This window comes from Haemaphysalis longicornis, unplaced genomic scaffold (genome assembly GCF_048455015.1).
Source record: "Haemaphysalis longicornis isolate Haplotype H1 unplaced genomic scaffold, Haemaphysalis longicornis Haplotype H1 scaffold_4, whole genome shotgun sequence".
NCBI lineage: Eukaryota > Metazoa > Arthropoda > Arachnida > Ixodida > Ixodidae > Haemaphysalis > Haemaphysalis longicornis.
Window position 1 is genome coordinate 100,931,428 of NW_027526361.1, and position 15,913 is coordinate 100,947,340.

The following is a 15,913-nucleotide window of genomic DNA, read 5'->3' on the forward strand; positions in this document are numbered from 1 at the left end:
AGAGAGAGAGAGAGAGAGAGAGAGAGAGAATAAACTTCATTGGGGCATGAGTTGAACTAACGACTTGGGGTGACCAGCGCTTGGAGGGTGCCGATGACCTGAGCTGCACATTAGGCAAGTCCTCGCTAGACTTGGGGGTCCGAGATGCCTAACGCCGCCTCCCAGTGCTCCTCAGAAGAGATGAGAGGGAATTATATGTGATGGTATTGCTATTATATATACATGAAAGACCTTATATGAGGCGGTTTCTGGGGCTCCGCAGTCGGGGCATTGGGGAGAAGGAAAAAGGAGACTTTTTTTTTTATAGATGTTTCACAAGCCTTAAAAGAAAGAAATTAACAGGACAGCACACTGCTTGGAAAATGGTTTGCGGGTTTGCGGTATTCGTGCTCTTATACGCCGCAGACGAGTGCAGGATAGGCTGCGATCTTGCGGGGGAGCTCTGCATGCTGAAGCTGCAGCCAGGCTCGACGTGTGACGATGAGCGCGGGTTCTGCGACGAATTCAGCAAGTGCCGTCAAATGGACGAGAAAGGTCCGCTGACGAGGCTTCACGAGGCCCTGTTTGGCGGCAAGACCTACAGGAGCATCAAGGACTACATAGAGGTGGGAACACTTCCTCTTTTTAAACCCCCAACATTCTTTTCTTAAAATGCTCCTCCCGTCACGTAGACTAACTCCAGCTATGCTTAACCTCGCCATACGTAACGCAGCTTGATTTAACTCTGCTACCCTTAACTCTAGACTTAACCAGTTAGACCTTACCTGCGCACTAGTCCTCTGCCATCGGCTGCATCATAATAAGTGAGGTTCAAGTAGCCAGATGAGTGGGCTGCCTTAACACATTTTAAGTTTATGGCCTTGAACAAAACTGCGCATGCTGCCCTTTCCTGTACGGGGTCTTGCAAACTGGACAATTCCTGCCGGGCTCCTGGCTCTTAAAACAGATGTTTTGCACACTGGAAATCTGTGACAAAACTGAGAGCAAATGAGGGAACGTTTTTGGTCAACATAGATAATTCACAAAAAATTCCAGAATGAATGGGTGACTTGGGGCAAACAAAAATTGTCGCCCTTTTGTTTTTCTATGGCCGCATTGAGAATTGCAGCTCCGGACCAGGCATTTTTCGTTTAGGGCGTGCAGGAACAAAAACAATCAAAACGCGGAGCTGCACAGGCCACACAGGTTTAGAGGCGAACGCTTACCAACGACGTTTTCTTTTTTTTTAATTCGTGCTTCTGGAGCACATAAAGGGGGGAGGACGATTACGTGACGGCCCAATCATAGGCCCAATGCTCCGACGCGCGACGGGAAATTACTTAAACGTTGCATGGCACGTCGTTAGGCTCAACGTTAGGGCTACCTATATTTCAGCCTAACAAGGGCAGAGTCAAAAGCGTAGAGGTGTATTAGCCGACCCTTACTGAAGGGATTATTTGTTTCGAACCAGTCCCAAAACACCCCAATCCTGAACTACCCACACACCAACACATTCCCGCAGAGGTGTAGCGGCCAGCGCTTTACGAGAGATTTCTGGTTCTCTATTGAACGCCAGAAATTAAATGGGCCATGAAGACACAATACAAGTTCGTTTTATTCGAAAGAGTTCGCGTTTTATAGTGCCCCCAGCGATTGTCCGGCAGCAAATGATGCCGTATTCACTTAGAAATTAATCAATTTAGGTTAAAAATTAGATTCTCCCGCCAAATCGTGTGTTTTCCTAACGTCAGCAATGAAGTGATAAGCGTGTGTATTCAAGCGAGCTTCCACTGCGTCATTAGGATTCGCGGCCTTGTTTGCCATCGCCCTCCGAGATGGCGCGACTACCCTCATTTACGAACCGTTGTCCGCCGTTGCTTTGTTTTTGAGCGTATTTACACCTGGCTTGTTTTTGTTACTCCAGAAAGTAATCGTTTCGTGAATCATGGGATTATCTTCGACAAACAAGGTCACGTAAGACGACGTCGCTTGCGCCAATCTGCCAGTGTCCTGTAAAACAACTTCAAAGCGGCGGAGTGTTGTACAACTAAAACAAGCCTAGTGCGCCCAGTAGCAACAGCAGGACGCACCGCTGCTCCTATGGTTACGTGCATTTTCGTAACTTTCATTGTTTACCGCACCACTCTTACTGTTCAATATGCAGTATGTTTAAGCGCAAATAGTTCGTTCGCAAAGCCTATGAGCTGTGCCTAATTAGCGTTTGCTTTTGCCGGACTCAGCCAATCACACAGCTGGGCTCATATAACATCATAGGTTCTGTTGCGGGAAATGAGCTAGTGGGTCGCATGGCCATTCCGTTTTTTCCTAATTATGTAGCGTATTTGAGCGAATAGTGCGTTGAAATTGGTGTCAATATGATTCAAACGAGGCATTCTTTCGAATGAACCAAACCTGTGTTTTGTCCTCATGACCCCTTTAAGTAATGCTACCCCGAATCACACCTTTAGTTATGTTCACTTTTATGTTTTGTTCACTTTTATGTTTTGTTTTGAGCGTCTCGACGAAGCGCGTGTTACCGTACCTTTCTTTTGTATGTCGCACATGCTATTTGCTCTGATAGCGAGAGTGGCGCACCCTGTCGTCACTAGCTAGAATTCTGATCACCATTACTCTGGACCTGATTCAACGTTTCCAATTATACACAAAGATAAATGTTGTAGGGCAAACGCCCCGGCATTCGGTTTGCTGACTCGCCTCTGCAAGTCACTTTGTTTACTGCCCATTCGCTGTTTGTGTATTCTTTTAGAGCAGCCCAACTCCAATGCATTAAACAGTGTTCCTTTAAGAAACTTGCGTCGTCCTTAGATCCGTGACAATATTATTACAAATATAGCCATTTGAGCAGCTTTGTTGTTACGAAGTATACACGAAACTAACAGTTCCTACAACTTTCAACGCGTGGATTGATTCAAAACCTGTTTTATAGCTGGCACGCCCTTGTTCACAGCCGTTCCTTTAAGGGGATGGTCTTAAATTTCCCTTTTGACAAGGAAGCCGGCGTCCGTAATAGAAACGGCTCCCTTAAAAGCGCTGATTACCATGACGCCTTCTATCCTGCCACTACGTGTTCGATAGCGCGAGCTTAAACTCGCTAGTAGCGAGAGGTGTTCGCCCACGATAGTACACCGTAGATGTAGAGAGCAGATCTACGCAGCCAAATAAGCCAATGGACAAGCAGAGAAAAGCAGCGACGTTGTCAACTGTCCAATTACAATACAGCAGGAACGAGGGGCGGCGCAACGCGTAGGAGACAGATCGAATTTATTCGAAAACGCTGAGTTGCATCGCGCAGTGAAGTGACTCGAGCGGCATGATTACAACACCCTTCGACAACGTAAGGCGGTTGCAAAACACCCCAGACGTTCAAATAATATCTGTCTTTCACATTTACAACCCATTTGAAATGCTTGGATGTTCAAGAACTTTCTTTCCGTGACTTTCTCAAGAATGATATTAGCGCTACTATGCCTTAGCATTCCACAAAAGATACTATTCTCGAACGCACGTAGGAGTATCTCGCTATTGGCGCAGTGTGGCGTGATTGGAACAGCAGTTAAATAACCAAAAATTCGACATTACTGCCGTTTAAACCGATTCGTGCTAGCAAGCAAAGTCGTTGCGCTGTGTTTAACATTGAGGCTGGCATACCCATTTGGTTGAAACATCAGCTCGGTGGAAACCCGTTTACTGCATGTGCAATTATAGCACGCAGTGAAACAGCCAGCGAACGAAGCCAACGAAGCGGAAAAAAGCGCGTCATTCCTTTTTCATATTTGCCGCGCTTTCGAGGCGCTTTTTCAAAGAAAGTGCTACGAGTTGTGCCGCGCCTCCGCCAGATGGCGCCACGGGTCCCGCGACCGAGAGAAGACGCAGTGAAACATCCCCCTCGCGGGGGGCACGATCAAATGCAGAGCATTTCCAGGGGCGCACGACGTTAAGTAGTTTGCGTTACGTTAATGTTGTTGCAATTGTGGCAACTGCTGAGGAGAGAGCGCTCGTCAGCAGTAATTTGAATGAGTCAACTATATAAGGCGCGTTCGTAGCGTGCCATTCTGTGTCGGCTTTGTGGCGCAGCGGGTAAAGCACCATGTACATTGCGTTCCGCCCGCAGGGTCGAGGGATTGAAACCCGGCGCCGGATAGTATTTTTTTTATATATAGTAGGGAGGGGTGCGGTGCGGACTACGGACGTCAACGCGGGTGACATCGTGAGTTACTGAAATGCTCTGCATTTAAAACCCGAAGGCGACAGAATGGCCTTATGATAAACCGCTAACTATATATGCTGCTGTTCGCAGGAGCACCCGTTCCTCACGGTACTGTACATCGTCGTGGCCGGCGTCGTGTTGGCGCTCTTCCTGCGCATCTTGGCAGTGCACACGCCGAGCAGCCACCCGCGGAAGCCGGCTTTGCAATTTGCCGAAACCTTGCGGAGCCCAGGCAACATTTTCGTAAGCATTCCTCATAAGAAACAAACGCGGGCTTCTTGTGCTGCGCTGCTCTCGCACTAGGTGTAAAAGTAACTGTCGCAGGGTCAATTGCGCTTATAACTGAGATATGAAACCTGATGTGGGCTCGAATGTAAGCGCAGAAAGCTGTTTGTGCAACTTGAAATATGGTCGTTTGGGAGTATGCACAGTCTTTTTCAAAATTTTCTCGGCAACGCTAGAAGGACATAGGCCACAAAACAAGCTTACGTGTCGAGTGAAGCTCAAACGTTTTATGTAAGAGACCTTGATAAAACATCTGTCTTTCTTACTGTCATAAACTATTCTGGTCACCGTAAACGTTGTGCTTCGACTTTGAATTCGTTGTGGCCTACAAACTTTAGGTGCGGGAGAGAGAGAGAGAGAGAACAACTTTATTAAGCTTCCTGCAGTAACCCCTACCCCACCCTCTTCGGATGGAGTCTTGGGTCGACGAGGCCGGACGTCTTCTTAGCGGCGAGAGTCACTCCCGGTGGTCTTCGGCGTACTCGGGTTCCCCCTTTCTGCCTCCGGCCCGTCCGGTCGCTGCCTCTCGACGGCCGCTAGAATCTGCCGGACGGCCTTGCGTTGCACGCCGTAGTCGTTGGATCTCTTCGCCTCCTCTATGTGGGGCGGGAGAACGTCGGCATTGTTGGCATTGTTCGCGCTTATGCAGTCTTTTAGGATGTGGGCCAGCATGGCCCGCTCCTTCCCGCACAGTCTGCACACATCAGTCACATAAACCTCCGGCCACAGGTGCTTGGCTAGCACTGGGGTAATCACTGAGTTTGTCTGTAGTTGACGGAGCACAACCGCCTCTTCCCTAGTCAGCCCGGGGTGAGGCAGGGCCATCGTTCGTCTTCCTAGTCTATACCATGAGATCACCTCGCTGTAACTGGTCATGGTGTGCTTGTCGGGGCGATCCACTTCGTCGGCGACCGTCGTTCCCGTGGCACGGCCGGCTAATCCTCGCGCCACGGCGTTGGCCGTCTCGTTGTGGTTGGCGAGCCCCAGCGAGCTCGCCACCCCTTCGCCCGCATGTGTGGGGAACCACTTAATTACCTCACCGTCGTTGTCGCTGTTGGTTTCGGCCTTGCGTAGAATACGCGCGGCCGCACAGCTCACCCGGTTCTTCGCAAAATTGCGCACTGCCGTTCGCGAATCACACAGCACCGTCTTTGTTCTTGGGTCCGCGATGGCGAGTGCCACCGCCACTTCCTCGGCTTGGTTCGGCGACTTGGTCTTCACACTTGCCGCAAGCCTGGTCTCGCCGGTCTTGGCTTCGACCACGCTGACGCTGAAGACGCCGTTGATGTTTTTGTAGCTGGCCGCGTCCACGAATACCGCCCCTTCGTCGTTTGAGTGAAGTGCTATCAGCGCTTTAGCCCGTGCTTGTCTTTCCTTGTTGAACGTTGGGTTCATGTTCCGTGGGATCGGGCTTACGACGATGCGTTTGCTCGTCTCCCGCGGTATCTGCTCCCCCGTCTGCAGATCTTCTCTGACGCTGACGCCTAGTTGTCGTAGTATTTCTCTGCCAGTCGTGGTTTCCGATAGTCTTGTGAACTGCGCCGTCTGCTGGGCTTCCGCTATTTCCTCCAGGCTGTTGTGGAGTCCGAGGGCTTCGAGCTTCTGCGTGCTCGTGCCTCCTAGGAGCCCCAACGCCGACTTGTATGCCTTGCGCAGCATCGCGTCGACTTTCTTCCGCTCGCACTGCCGCCAATTGTGAAAGGCGGCGACGTATGCGACGTGGCTGACCACGAAGGATTGAACGAGTCTTACGAGTCGTTCCTCTTTCATCCCACCTCTTCTGCTCGACACTCTTCTTATGAGTGGCATCGCCGCGCCGGTCTTGGCGTCGAGTTTGGAGACCGTCTCTCCGTTGACCCTGCTGCGTTCGATGAGCATTCCTAGGACTCTGATCCTGCTTACTTGGGGAATGGTGTGTCCCCCCTGTGTTCTTACTGTTATATTGTCGCCGTCTGTGGTGGGCTGCTTGTTGCGCCTCGCTCCCTTGGGCGGGATCACTAGGAGTTCCGACTTTACGGGGGAGCATACCAGTCCCGAGCCCCTCAGCTGGTCTTCTACTGCTTCCAGTGCTTCTTGCAGTTTGCTCTCGATGTGGCCGTCGCTTCCGCCGGTGACCCATAGCGTTACGTCGTCGGCGTAGACTGTATGTCGTACTCCTTCGACGCTCTGCAGTCGGTTGGCGACCCCGATCATTACTAGGTTAAAGAGCAGCGGTGAGATTACCGCTCCCTGCGGCGTTCCCTCGCTGCCTAGTGTCTTCTCTGGTAGTTGTAGGTCTCCCGCGCAGATTCGGGTTCTGTAGTCGGTAAGGAAGTCTCTGATGTAGTTGTACGATCTTTTTCCCATATTCAGGCGCGATACCTGGGCAAGGGTCGCCGAGTGCCGAACTTTATCGAAGGCACTCTGCAGGTCCAAGCCCAGTATTGCTCTGTTGTCGTTGGTGTTTATGTCGTAGTCTACGATCTCTCTCTTGAGCTGTAGCATAGCGTCTTGGGTCCCTAGCTTACTCCGAAACCCGATGAGCGAGTCCGGGTATAGTTCTGCTTCTTCGAGGTAGTGTTGCCACCTTTTCATGAGTACGTGTTCGAGCAGTTTGCTTACACACGACGTCAGCGATATCGGTCTTAGGTTCTCGACGCCGGGTGGTTTGCCCGGCTTCGGTATTAGAATTGTTTTGGCTTCCTTCCATCGGCGCGGTAGCTTTCCGGCCCTCCAACATTTGTTGAAGTACTCCGTCAGTGCCGCGACCGTTGCGTCGTTGAGGTTTCGTAGTGCCTTGTTGCTTACTTGGTCGGGTCCCGCCGCCGATCTTCTATTGAGGTCTTGCATGACGTTTCGTACCTCCCATTCTTCAATGTCCCGGTCTATTTCGGCGTTTTCCGTTCCCTGATATTCTAGGTGTTTTTCTTTCGGGGAAACCGGGAGGTATTTGGCGTCGAGTTTTCTCTTCACCTCGTCCTCCCCGTCCTTCGCGATCGCCTTGTGGATGATTTTGCCGAGTTTATGCTGCTGTTCGCCCTTGGTTTGGGTTTCGTCCAAGAGGTGTCGGAGCAGTCTCCACGTTCTACCCATGTGGAGTTGTCCGTCCGCCTCCCTGCATGTCTGTTCCCACTGTTGTTTGCCGAGCTCCCTGCTGTGTTTTTCTATCTCTCTGTTAATTTCGGCGATCTTTTTTCTGAGCTTTCTGTTCGTACGTTGTTGGTTCCATTTTCCTTTTAAGGCTTCCTTTGCTTCGATGAGGTGGGCCAGTCGGCTATCCATCGTGTGTACGTTTCCGTCTGTCTCTATCTCAATCGTTGCTTCCTCGGTTGCTTCCACGATCGCTTTTGCCCACGTGTCTATGTCCTCTATTTTCTCGTGCTGAGTTAGGAGGTGGCGGCGAAACTCTTCCCAGTTCGTGTATTTGTGTTTTTTTTTCTCTTGGCTTGTGTCGTTTCCGAGTGGGACTCGTATCTCTATGATCATGTGGTCGCTGCCGAGATCGGTTTTGGTGTTCTTCCATGTCGCATCCCCTCTGCCTTCGATCCTTACGAACGTCAGGTCCGGGGTGGTGTCTCTGGCGACCGATGTGCCCGTTCTCGTTGGGGTCTCAGGGTTCGTGATCAAAATTAACCCTGCGTCCGTCACGCCTTGCATTAAGTATCTTCTTTTTTCGGTGGTCTTGTCGTAGCCCCAATCGTAGTGTGGTGCATTAAAGTCGCCCCCGATTACTACCGTTCCTTTTTTTATCGTTCTTAGCGCTTTCTGCATGAGCGTGCTAAACTTCTGTTTCCTGTGCCTCGGACTGCTGTACACGTTTACGGCGAGTGTGCTTGTCTTCGTCCTCCTCCCAATGATCACCTATACCACGCAGCTGTCGGTCCAGTTGCCGGTGTTCAGCTCGTGCTCGACGAAGACGATGCCCTTACGGACGAACGTGCACACCCCGCCGATAGGCCTGTGTGCTCCCGTCTTGTTTTCGCTCAGTGTCTTTGCAGCTTTGGCGTGTGCTCTGTACCCTGGTAGTTTTGGTGTTTCTATGCAGTGCGTTTCTTGAAGCATGAAGATGTCTGGTTTCCTGTCTATCCCTTCTAGGTGTTGTATTATCGTTGCCCTTTTACATTGGTAACCATTACAGTTCCATTGCCAGATTAGGAGGTCCCTGTCTGTCTTCTGGTCTTTTACTGTCTTTCGGTCTGGCTTGGTACTTGTACTTGGTGTTGTTGGGTCCATAATTGTTGCAATTTAGTGTTGATCTGGGTCTCCACGTTTTGCATGAACGCTTGCGTTTGGGATTCCATGCTCTGCATGAATGTTTGCAATTGGGTTTGCATCTGCCTCATTCCGCTCTGCAGATCCTGCAGCGTTTTCTCCATCTGGCTAAACTTATCCTTCGTCGTTTTTGCTAGCTGTTCGCGCTCCCTGTCCATGCGGTCGAGACGTGCCATGAGTCTTCTTTCCTTGGTGTTTTCGATGATCCTTTTCTTGTTGCTGGGTTCCGTGGGGTGTTCTTCGTCGCTCTCGATGTTTTTCTTCTTGGCTTCTTCTTCGGTGATGGCTGTTTCCTCCTTCCTCATCGGTGCTGGTATCTCTGGGGCGGCTTGCTCCTGTTTTTGCGTTTGGGTCTGAGCCATCGGTTGGATGTTGGACCTCAGTGCCTCTATTAGCTTGTCGATCTTATCGTCTATCATTTTGAGCATCCGTTCGCTGCTTTCCCTGATCATGTCGTAGACTTCCTTTCTCGTGGGCTTTTCTTCGTTTCGTTGTTGTTGCTGCTTGCCCCTAGGCACTTCCTCTGCTTTGGCTCCCTTCACTGCGCCCGACCACGTCAGCTTTCCTTCGCGCTGCGGCGGTGGCGGGGGCTCCTGTCGGCTAGCATTTCTTCCACAGCTGGTACTGCGCCGTCTACTCTCGCTTCTCTCCTTGCTTGCCTGCAGGTGCGGGAAGTCTGACGTCTTTGGTGGCGTTGTCTTCTGCAGCTGTTGTTGTTCTAACCCTGTCCTTCACTCCCATCGCCGCTTCGTAACTACGAAGGGCACCTTGAACTTGTTTTTGCACACCCTGTCTCCCGTCGGGTGCTCACCCCCGCATAATTTGCATCGGGGCTTACACACTCCTTCGTGTTCCGCGTTAGGGTTAGCTATTCCACAAGCGAAACATACTCTGGCCTCCGGGGTCGGGCAAACATCAATTCGATGTCCAACTTTGCCGCAGCATCGGCATACTTCGTGGTGTTTTCTGTAGAGTCCGCATTTTATCAACGCCGCTCTATATTTCACGTATCTGGGTACCCTATGTCATTCGAAGAGGACGATGACTGCCGTAGAGTTTCCGATTCTGTGCGCTTCAAGCGCTAGCGAATTGTACTTCGTCACAATTGCTTCGTTAATGTCCTCTGGTGTTTCGTCGATCGCAATGCCTCTAATTACTCCTTTGACCGTCCCTTCGGGCGCGGTTCGGTATGCATAGACTTCGTACTCCATGTTTCCGAATTCTATGGTCTTGACTCTGGCGTACAATTCGGCTCTTTCCTCGCTTGGGGTGCTAACTACTATAATGTTCTGCGCCGCGTTGACGCACACCGTATCTTCCCCTTCGTGTTCCCTCACCGTACCTGCGGCCGCCATGATCGCGCCCGTGACAACCGAGGTCTCGATCTTGGCCATGTTTAGGCCTCCCCTCGGTCTAATTACAATCTTGTGGTCTTCCCTGGGTATCGTTGCCGGCATACGGGCAGCTCTCTTAATGTTTTCCGTAACGCGCTTGGTGAAGTTAGCCCGCTCTTTAGGTCTCGATTGTCGTTCCAAGGCGAGAGTTGGTCGCTCACCTTGCTGGTCCTTGGTTTTACACATTCTTCTGCTCGCCGCGATCCATCCGCTCGACTCGCCGGGCGTCGCGTCGCGGCCTCCTACTTGAACGCACGTTCTTCCTTCGAAGTTGCCGACGGTAGTTGCCGGCATGGTCTCGGGTTCCTTGGCCTCGCACACCTCCATCGCCGGTGATGACGCCATCTTGGTCGTACGCGTTGTTAGGCCTGGCTCCGGGGAGAGTGCCCCCGGGGGCCGTACTCGTGAGCTAGGCCTAAGGCTTAGCTCGGCGTGCACATGGCGAACTTTCAAAGTCCAGAAAACGGTGAAAGTTCACGTACCACTTGGTCGATGGTAGTATCGGCCGGTTCCCCGTACCGTACCGCTCACTTTGGTACCAAATAAACTTTCGTAGCTGGCAATTACGCTGCATTAATCGTCACAATTGCAGGAGCTGCAACGAGACACGTCCGCTCCCTCCGGCGATCCTGGTGCGGGGGAGAAAATTTTGTCAAAGATTGTACATACACCTTAGCTTATGGCAAGGGAACAACGTTCTAACGGGACATGGTGTCTTGGATGCTTCAAGACAAGAACGTTTGGTTCTCTGGCCTTGCTTTCTTTTTGTTAACAGCCAAACAGTATTCCATAACTCGTTCAAGACGTGAGCACCGATACTGTGTTGCAACCACTGGGAAATGCCGTGTCACTAACTACGTTCTTGACGGTCAACATTGCTTGCAGAATGTTTTTAGCATATTTAGTAATAGGGATTAGTAATAGGTATTTAGTGTAAGCCTGCCGGAGCAACACACCAATAACCCCGACTATACGGGGAAGCCCAACTCGATCGTCCACCTCCTCTTTAACCAAACCAAGCTTGAAACAGCATGCAGCAACCTTCTGCGACTGTGTTTACACGCGAGAGCATTATATATGATGAGAGTATCGTTGAGGTGCAGCTGAAGTCAGTATTCTTTGCAGATGTTGCTGGGAACAGTGCTTCTGCGTTAGAGACGTATTTGTAAATACCGTATTTACCCGATTCTAACTTGCACTTTTTTTCCGAAAAAATAGGCCGAAAAATCGCATGCGTGTTAGAATCGGATACAAAACCGAAACTGCCGAAACAGCGGAAATTTCGTCCGACCCATCGCCATCGCAATCTCAAGGTGGCGCCAAAGCTTTTAGCAACGATTTTTCGGACGCAGCAAGCTTAGCGTCTAGGCGTTTCCATCGGCGTTCACACAAATCGTCAAATCGTTTCACTTGCGCGCTTGATAACAGCAATAGCAGCAGCGGCTCCCACGCGTTCAAAACGAGCGGTCGGCTGAAGCGTGCACCTCTGGAGAAGCTCACGGTATGGGCGTGCGAGGCGTGGGCCACGATCCCATAGACCATGGTTGAACATTCGTGCAGAAGTGTGGCATCGCGAACGTGCTTGAAGGCACCGAGGCTGAGATGTTGTGGTCAGCGGAGAGCGACGAGGAATGAGATGAGTGAGATTACTTCGGGAAATAAATCGCCCGTTTCTCTCGCATTCGTTTGTCTGGGTCACAAAGTCCCGTGCTCGTTACAATCGGAGGTGCAAGTTTTTTCTGTTTCTTGCCCGGAAAATCGGGTGCGCGTTAGAATCGGGGGCGCGTTAGAATCGGGTAAATACGGTATATCTTTTCTGCAAGTATTTTCTATAGCTGTAAAATCCTCTCAGCAACGAAGAATAGCAATATTTCTCGCCGTGCTTGAATCGCCGGCTCTTCAGGGGGCGAGTTATCTGGCTCACCGTAAAGCCAGCATGCGGGGATGTTCGCTCTGCGCCTACGCTACTGGCCACTGTAACCACATCTACCGAAATCTTTACGCGAATAGAGGGGATACTGCAGTCGTAAGACAGCTGCTAAAGCATCCGTAAGGCGGGGGAGTGAACGACAATGCAGCGCAGAAGAAACAAATAAGCCGTTCCACACAACGTAAAAGCGGTCGGAAGCGCACAGCAGTGATTTTCCATTAAAGCTGTGGCTCCGTTCAAACGCTCTTTGCTACCACCCCTCACGCTCCGCCCCTCTGTGTCTGACTCCTCTCTTCATGAGGTTGGTTCAGTGCAGTTCAATTTTCCCGCCTTTGCAGTTCCCGGGTGCCTTCTCCTGGGATAGCTCGCATACTTTTTTTTATCTTTTGTTTCTTGTTCTGTCTGCAATGGCACAAGCGGGAGTTCTGTTCTTTTTGTGCTTGCTTTCGTATAACACGTGCACTATTTCCAACGCGGCTTTCTTTTTTTATTTGCCGGCACTTATTTTTCGATTACTATCGTAAAACCCTACCCAGCGAGCATTCCCAACTAAATGGACGCGGGGGGCTGCAGTGTAATTGCATATAGTTTGCCTCAAATGTACCTGCAGTTGTCTTAGCGCAAAATAACGGGTTATTTAATAATGGGCCACATGATTGACTACAGTTAAAACCTGGATGTAACGAAGTTGACGAAAGTTCGCAATTTTTTGTTACATCCAGGTTTTCGTTACATGCAGGTTTCGAGTTAAGGCTCGCGGAAATAAGGCAGAAACGAAGCCAAAAATGTTAGACATCAGTGAAGGTGGACTCACCCTGCATGGATTTATTTCACAGCGAGAAACTGCATGAGTTGCGCCTGCTGCTTTCTCATGAACGTAGTCACTACACGGGGCTCCACAGAAGCAAGGTCGCCTACCCCCATATTAACAAACGTAACTTAAGCATCACTTTTCGCGTTGCAAGGACCAAACTGACGCTGAAAGGGGGCCTTTTTTGCAAACTTGACGCTCTTTACCAAACTCAATATTGTTGACAGGGTGCTAGCTGGGATACTGTACGATGCGGCAACTTTCTTCTTTCTCGCCAGCGGAGACGGCATTTTAAATTGGGCGCTTTTGTTGAAAGGACGCAGGTTTTCGTTTTCTAGCACCAGCAGTCATCACCGGTGAACCGATACCACAGATACAAGTGGAGACGCGCGCGACTACTCGTCGACAGGACGGCCTAGCACCTCAAAACATGTCTGGAACCGAAACCTCACTTACACGTGGAAACGCAGGGTAGTTCGCCGTGCGGGCAAAAATAAAACGAGAAGTGTAGTGGCGCTTCCTAGCTGGTGTGGTGTCACGCTACACAAGCAAAACTAAAAGTGAGTGCTACTTTAGCCACGGGATGGTGCTAGCCCTTCCGTTCATCATCTCAAGCTATCCCTCATCTATCTCATACCGAAACGTAATAAAAAACAGACCTCTCCTAACGATTCTTCCCATCTTCGGCCAATTTCCCTCACACCTGTCCTATGCAAACTCTTCGAACAACTTATTAACAATTGAATAGTGCACTACCTCGAGTATGTCGAACCATACTTTCACCCAGCGCAAACTGGTTTCCACCCGAATCTCGGCACTACCGGCAGCCTATGGCTGTTGTGACGCGTCATTAATCACTCAAGCTGTTCGAGACTCCCAGACTATGTACTCACACTGGACCTCCGAAAGGCCTTTGACTGTGTCAGTCAGAGCGCCATCCTCGATGAACTTGCTAAGGTGCTAGCCAACGAGCACAGACATGGGTTCGAAACTTCCTAGAAGCCCGCCCCATCAAGCTTCAAGGAACATTCCCAGATTGGACCCCTCGTACCTTCTACCTCGACAGAGGAGTTCCTCAAGGCTCAATCCTTAGTCCCACACTCTTAAACCTAGCCATGACTAGGATCGCCCGGAACCTTCAAAGAGACACTACTGCGAGGTTTACTATTTATGCGGACGATATCACAATATGGACCGAGTCAAGGGACTACCCGAATGAACGAACTATGATTACGGCCCTCCAAAATGCAGTAGAAGGCATTGAATCTACCCTACAGGATCTCGGGCTTTCCTTAGCCCCTAATGAAACAGAATTTCTGTCAGTTTTTGGCCGCAACCCAGCTCCCGACTTTAGCCCGCCTTGCATCATCGTTGGCACCACACCAATCATAGCCAAACTACCACATTCGCCTACTAGGCATCCCCGTCGGTTACAAAAGTAGCCCGACTGTATGGATGAACCAACTAAAACAGAAATGGGATTACACTCAACATGTCATTGCAAGACTATCTAATAAGCATTAAGGAGCAAAGCAAAAAGCAGTGCAGACACTTGCCCGTGCCGTCGCAGTCGGTATTCTTACATATGGAGCCCAATCTTACACATTGAATTCTACCCAATGACGTGCTCTTAATGTCATTCACAATGCGACTCTTCGTACAATCACTGGCTTACCACGCCACACAAAAAATCTCTAACCTCCAATCTGCGGCTGCCCTTCCACCAATTGAAAAAAGTATTCAAGAGAAAACCGACCAATACAACTTCAAGCGGAAACTTACCCATCAAGGTGCCATACTCACGTCCTGGGGTAAGCAAGATCGAATCCCCTTACCTGATTTCCCGATACCTATTCCTCCGGGGCAACGACCTCTCTTGACGGAACCAAGAACAACTCACCCCATCACCTGCACAACGGCCATTTCTAGACAAAAACGTTGTCAGAGGCTATTCAGCCCAAAAGAACACGACCAAATCGACATTTATACTGATGCCAGGCTGACACCCCCAAATTTTGGAACTGCCTGGGTTTCCCCAGATGACCGAACCCTTATAGGAACCCGACACTCCAAAATTACTGTCACCCCCACGGAAGCGGAACTACTCGCCATTACCCATGCTCTTGACTACTTGATGTACGACCGCAACCAACCATTACCAAAAATGATCAGGATATTAACCGATTGCTACGAAGCATTTCAAGAACTTCGGCAACCATTTTTAACGCTCCCTTCCGTAAACCAAATTATCAGGCAAACAATGACCCTACAACTCTATGGCATTCAAGTCCGCATAGACTGGACTCCTGGCCATGATTTGGCGGCACCGGGGAATCAGGCAGCCCACGAAGCTGCGCAGGAGGCTTGCTCTTTTCTCTCCTCCGCTGTCCCCGCCGTCGCCCAGCCTTCAGACCTTCCTGAATGCTTGGACACGACCGAAAATACCAGCGTACCCCCCGCCATCCGCATACACCGGTACAAACACGAAAAGAAACTCCGACTCAATCAACTTACGCCGAAGGACCACGTTTCACAAAGACCTTCCGTTACAAGAACCCAAGAAATATTTAGAAACAAATTCTATACAGATGCATCATTTTCACCGGAAACAATTCGCAAATGGTACTACCCCCATCAACTCAAAATTTCCATACTGTCAGCAAGCCGTCAAGGATGATTTGCACCACCTGGCCTGGATATGCCCCAAATTCTCTCGATACCGGAATTTCACTTCCCCAAACCCAGATTCCTCAACCCGTATCGATCCCCTCACATTAGATGAACACATCATTAACCTTATAATACGGTTCGCCACTAAGAGCGGTCTAGCGCGAGTTATATAGCGATGGCCTACACCAGTGAATGGACCATTCAATGCTGAACAATTGTCGTGTAAAAAACTGATGCCGCCTCCCGAAGACCACGAACTCATACGAGCCCCCTTCAACCATGAATCCTCCCCTCCCAACTCCCCCACAAGGCCTCCGGCCTTCCCTTTTTGAATAAAAGATTTAACAACAACAACCGTTCATCAT

General features: G+C 50.2%; 2 protein-coding genes across 2 annotated transcripts in view; one reads left to right on the top strand and one right to left on the bottom strand.

Annotated features, from left to right (window-relative positions):
• Positions 1 to 15,913, top strand: part of LOC144179878 (disintegrin and metalloproteinase domain-containing protein 10-like) — a 49,116-nt gene that overhangs the window by 29,437 nt on the left and 3,766 nt on the right. Inside the window, exons 11-12 of the mRNA XM_077708303.1 lie at positions 406 to 605; positions 4,298 to 4,450. Coding sequence (XP_077564429.1) covers positions 406 to 605; positions 4,298 to 4,450 — 353 coding nt within the window. The remainder of the gene's footprint in view (positions 1 to 405; positions 606 to 4,297; positions 4,451 to 15,913) is intronic.
• LOC144178755 (uncharacterized) lies at positions 4,937 to 7,753 on the bottom strand. Its single transcript, XM_077706855.1, has one exon. The coding sequence runs from the start codon at positions 7,751 to 7,753 to the stop codon at positions 4,937 to 4,939; it is 2,817 nt and encodes a 938-aa protein (XP_077562981.1).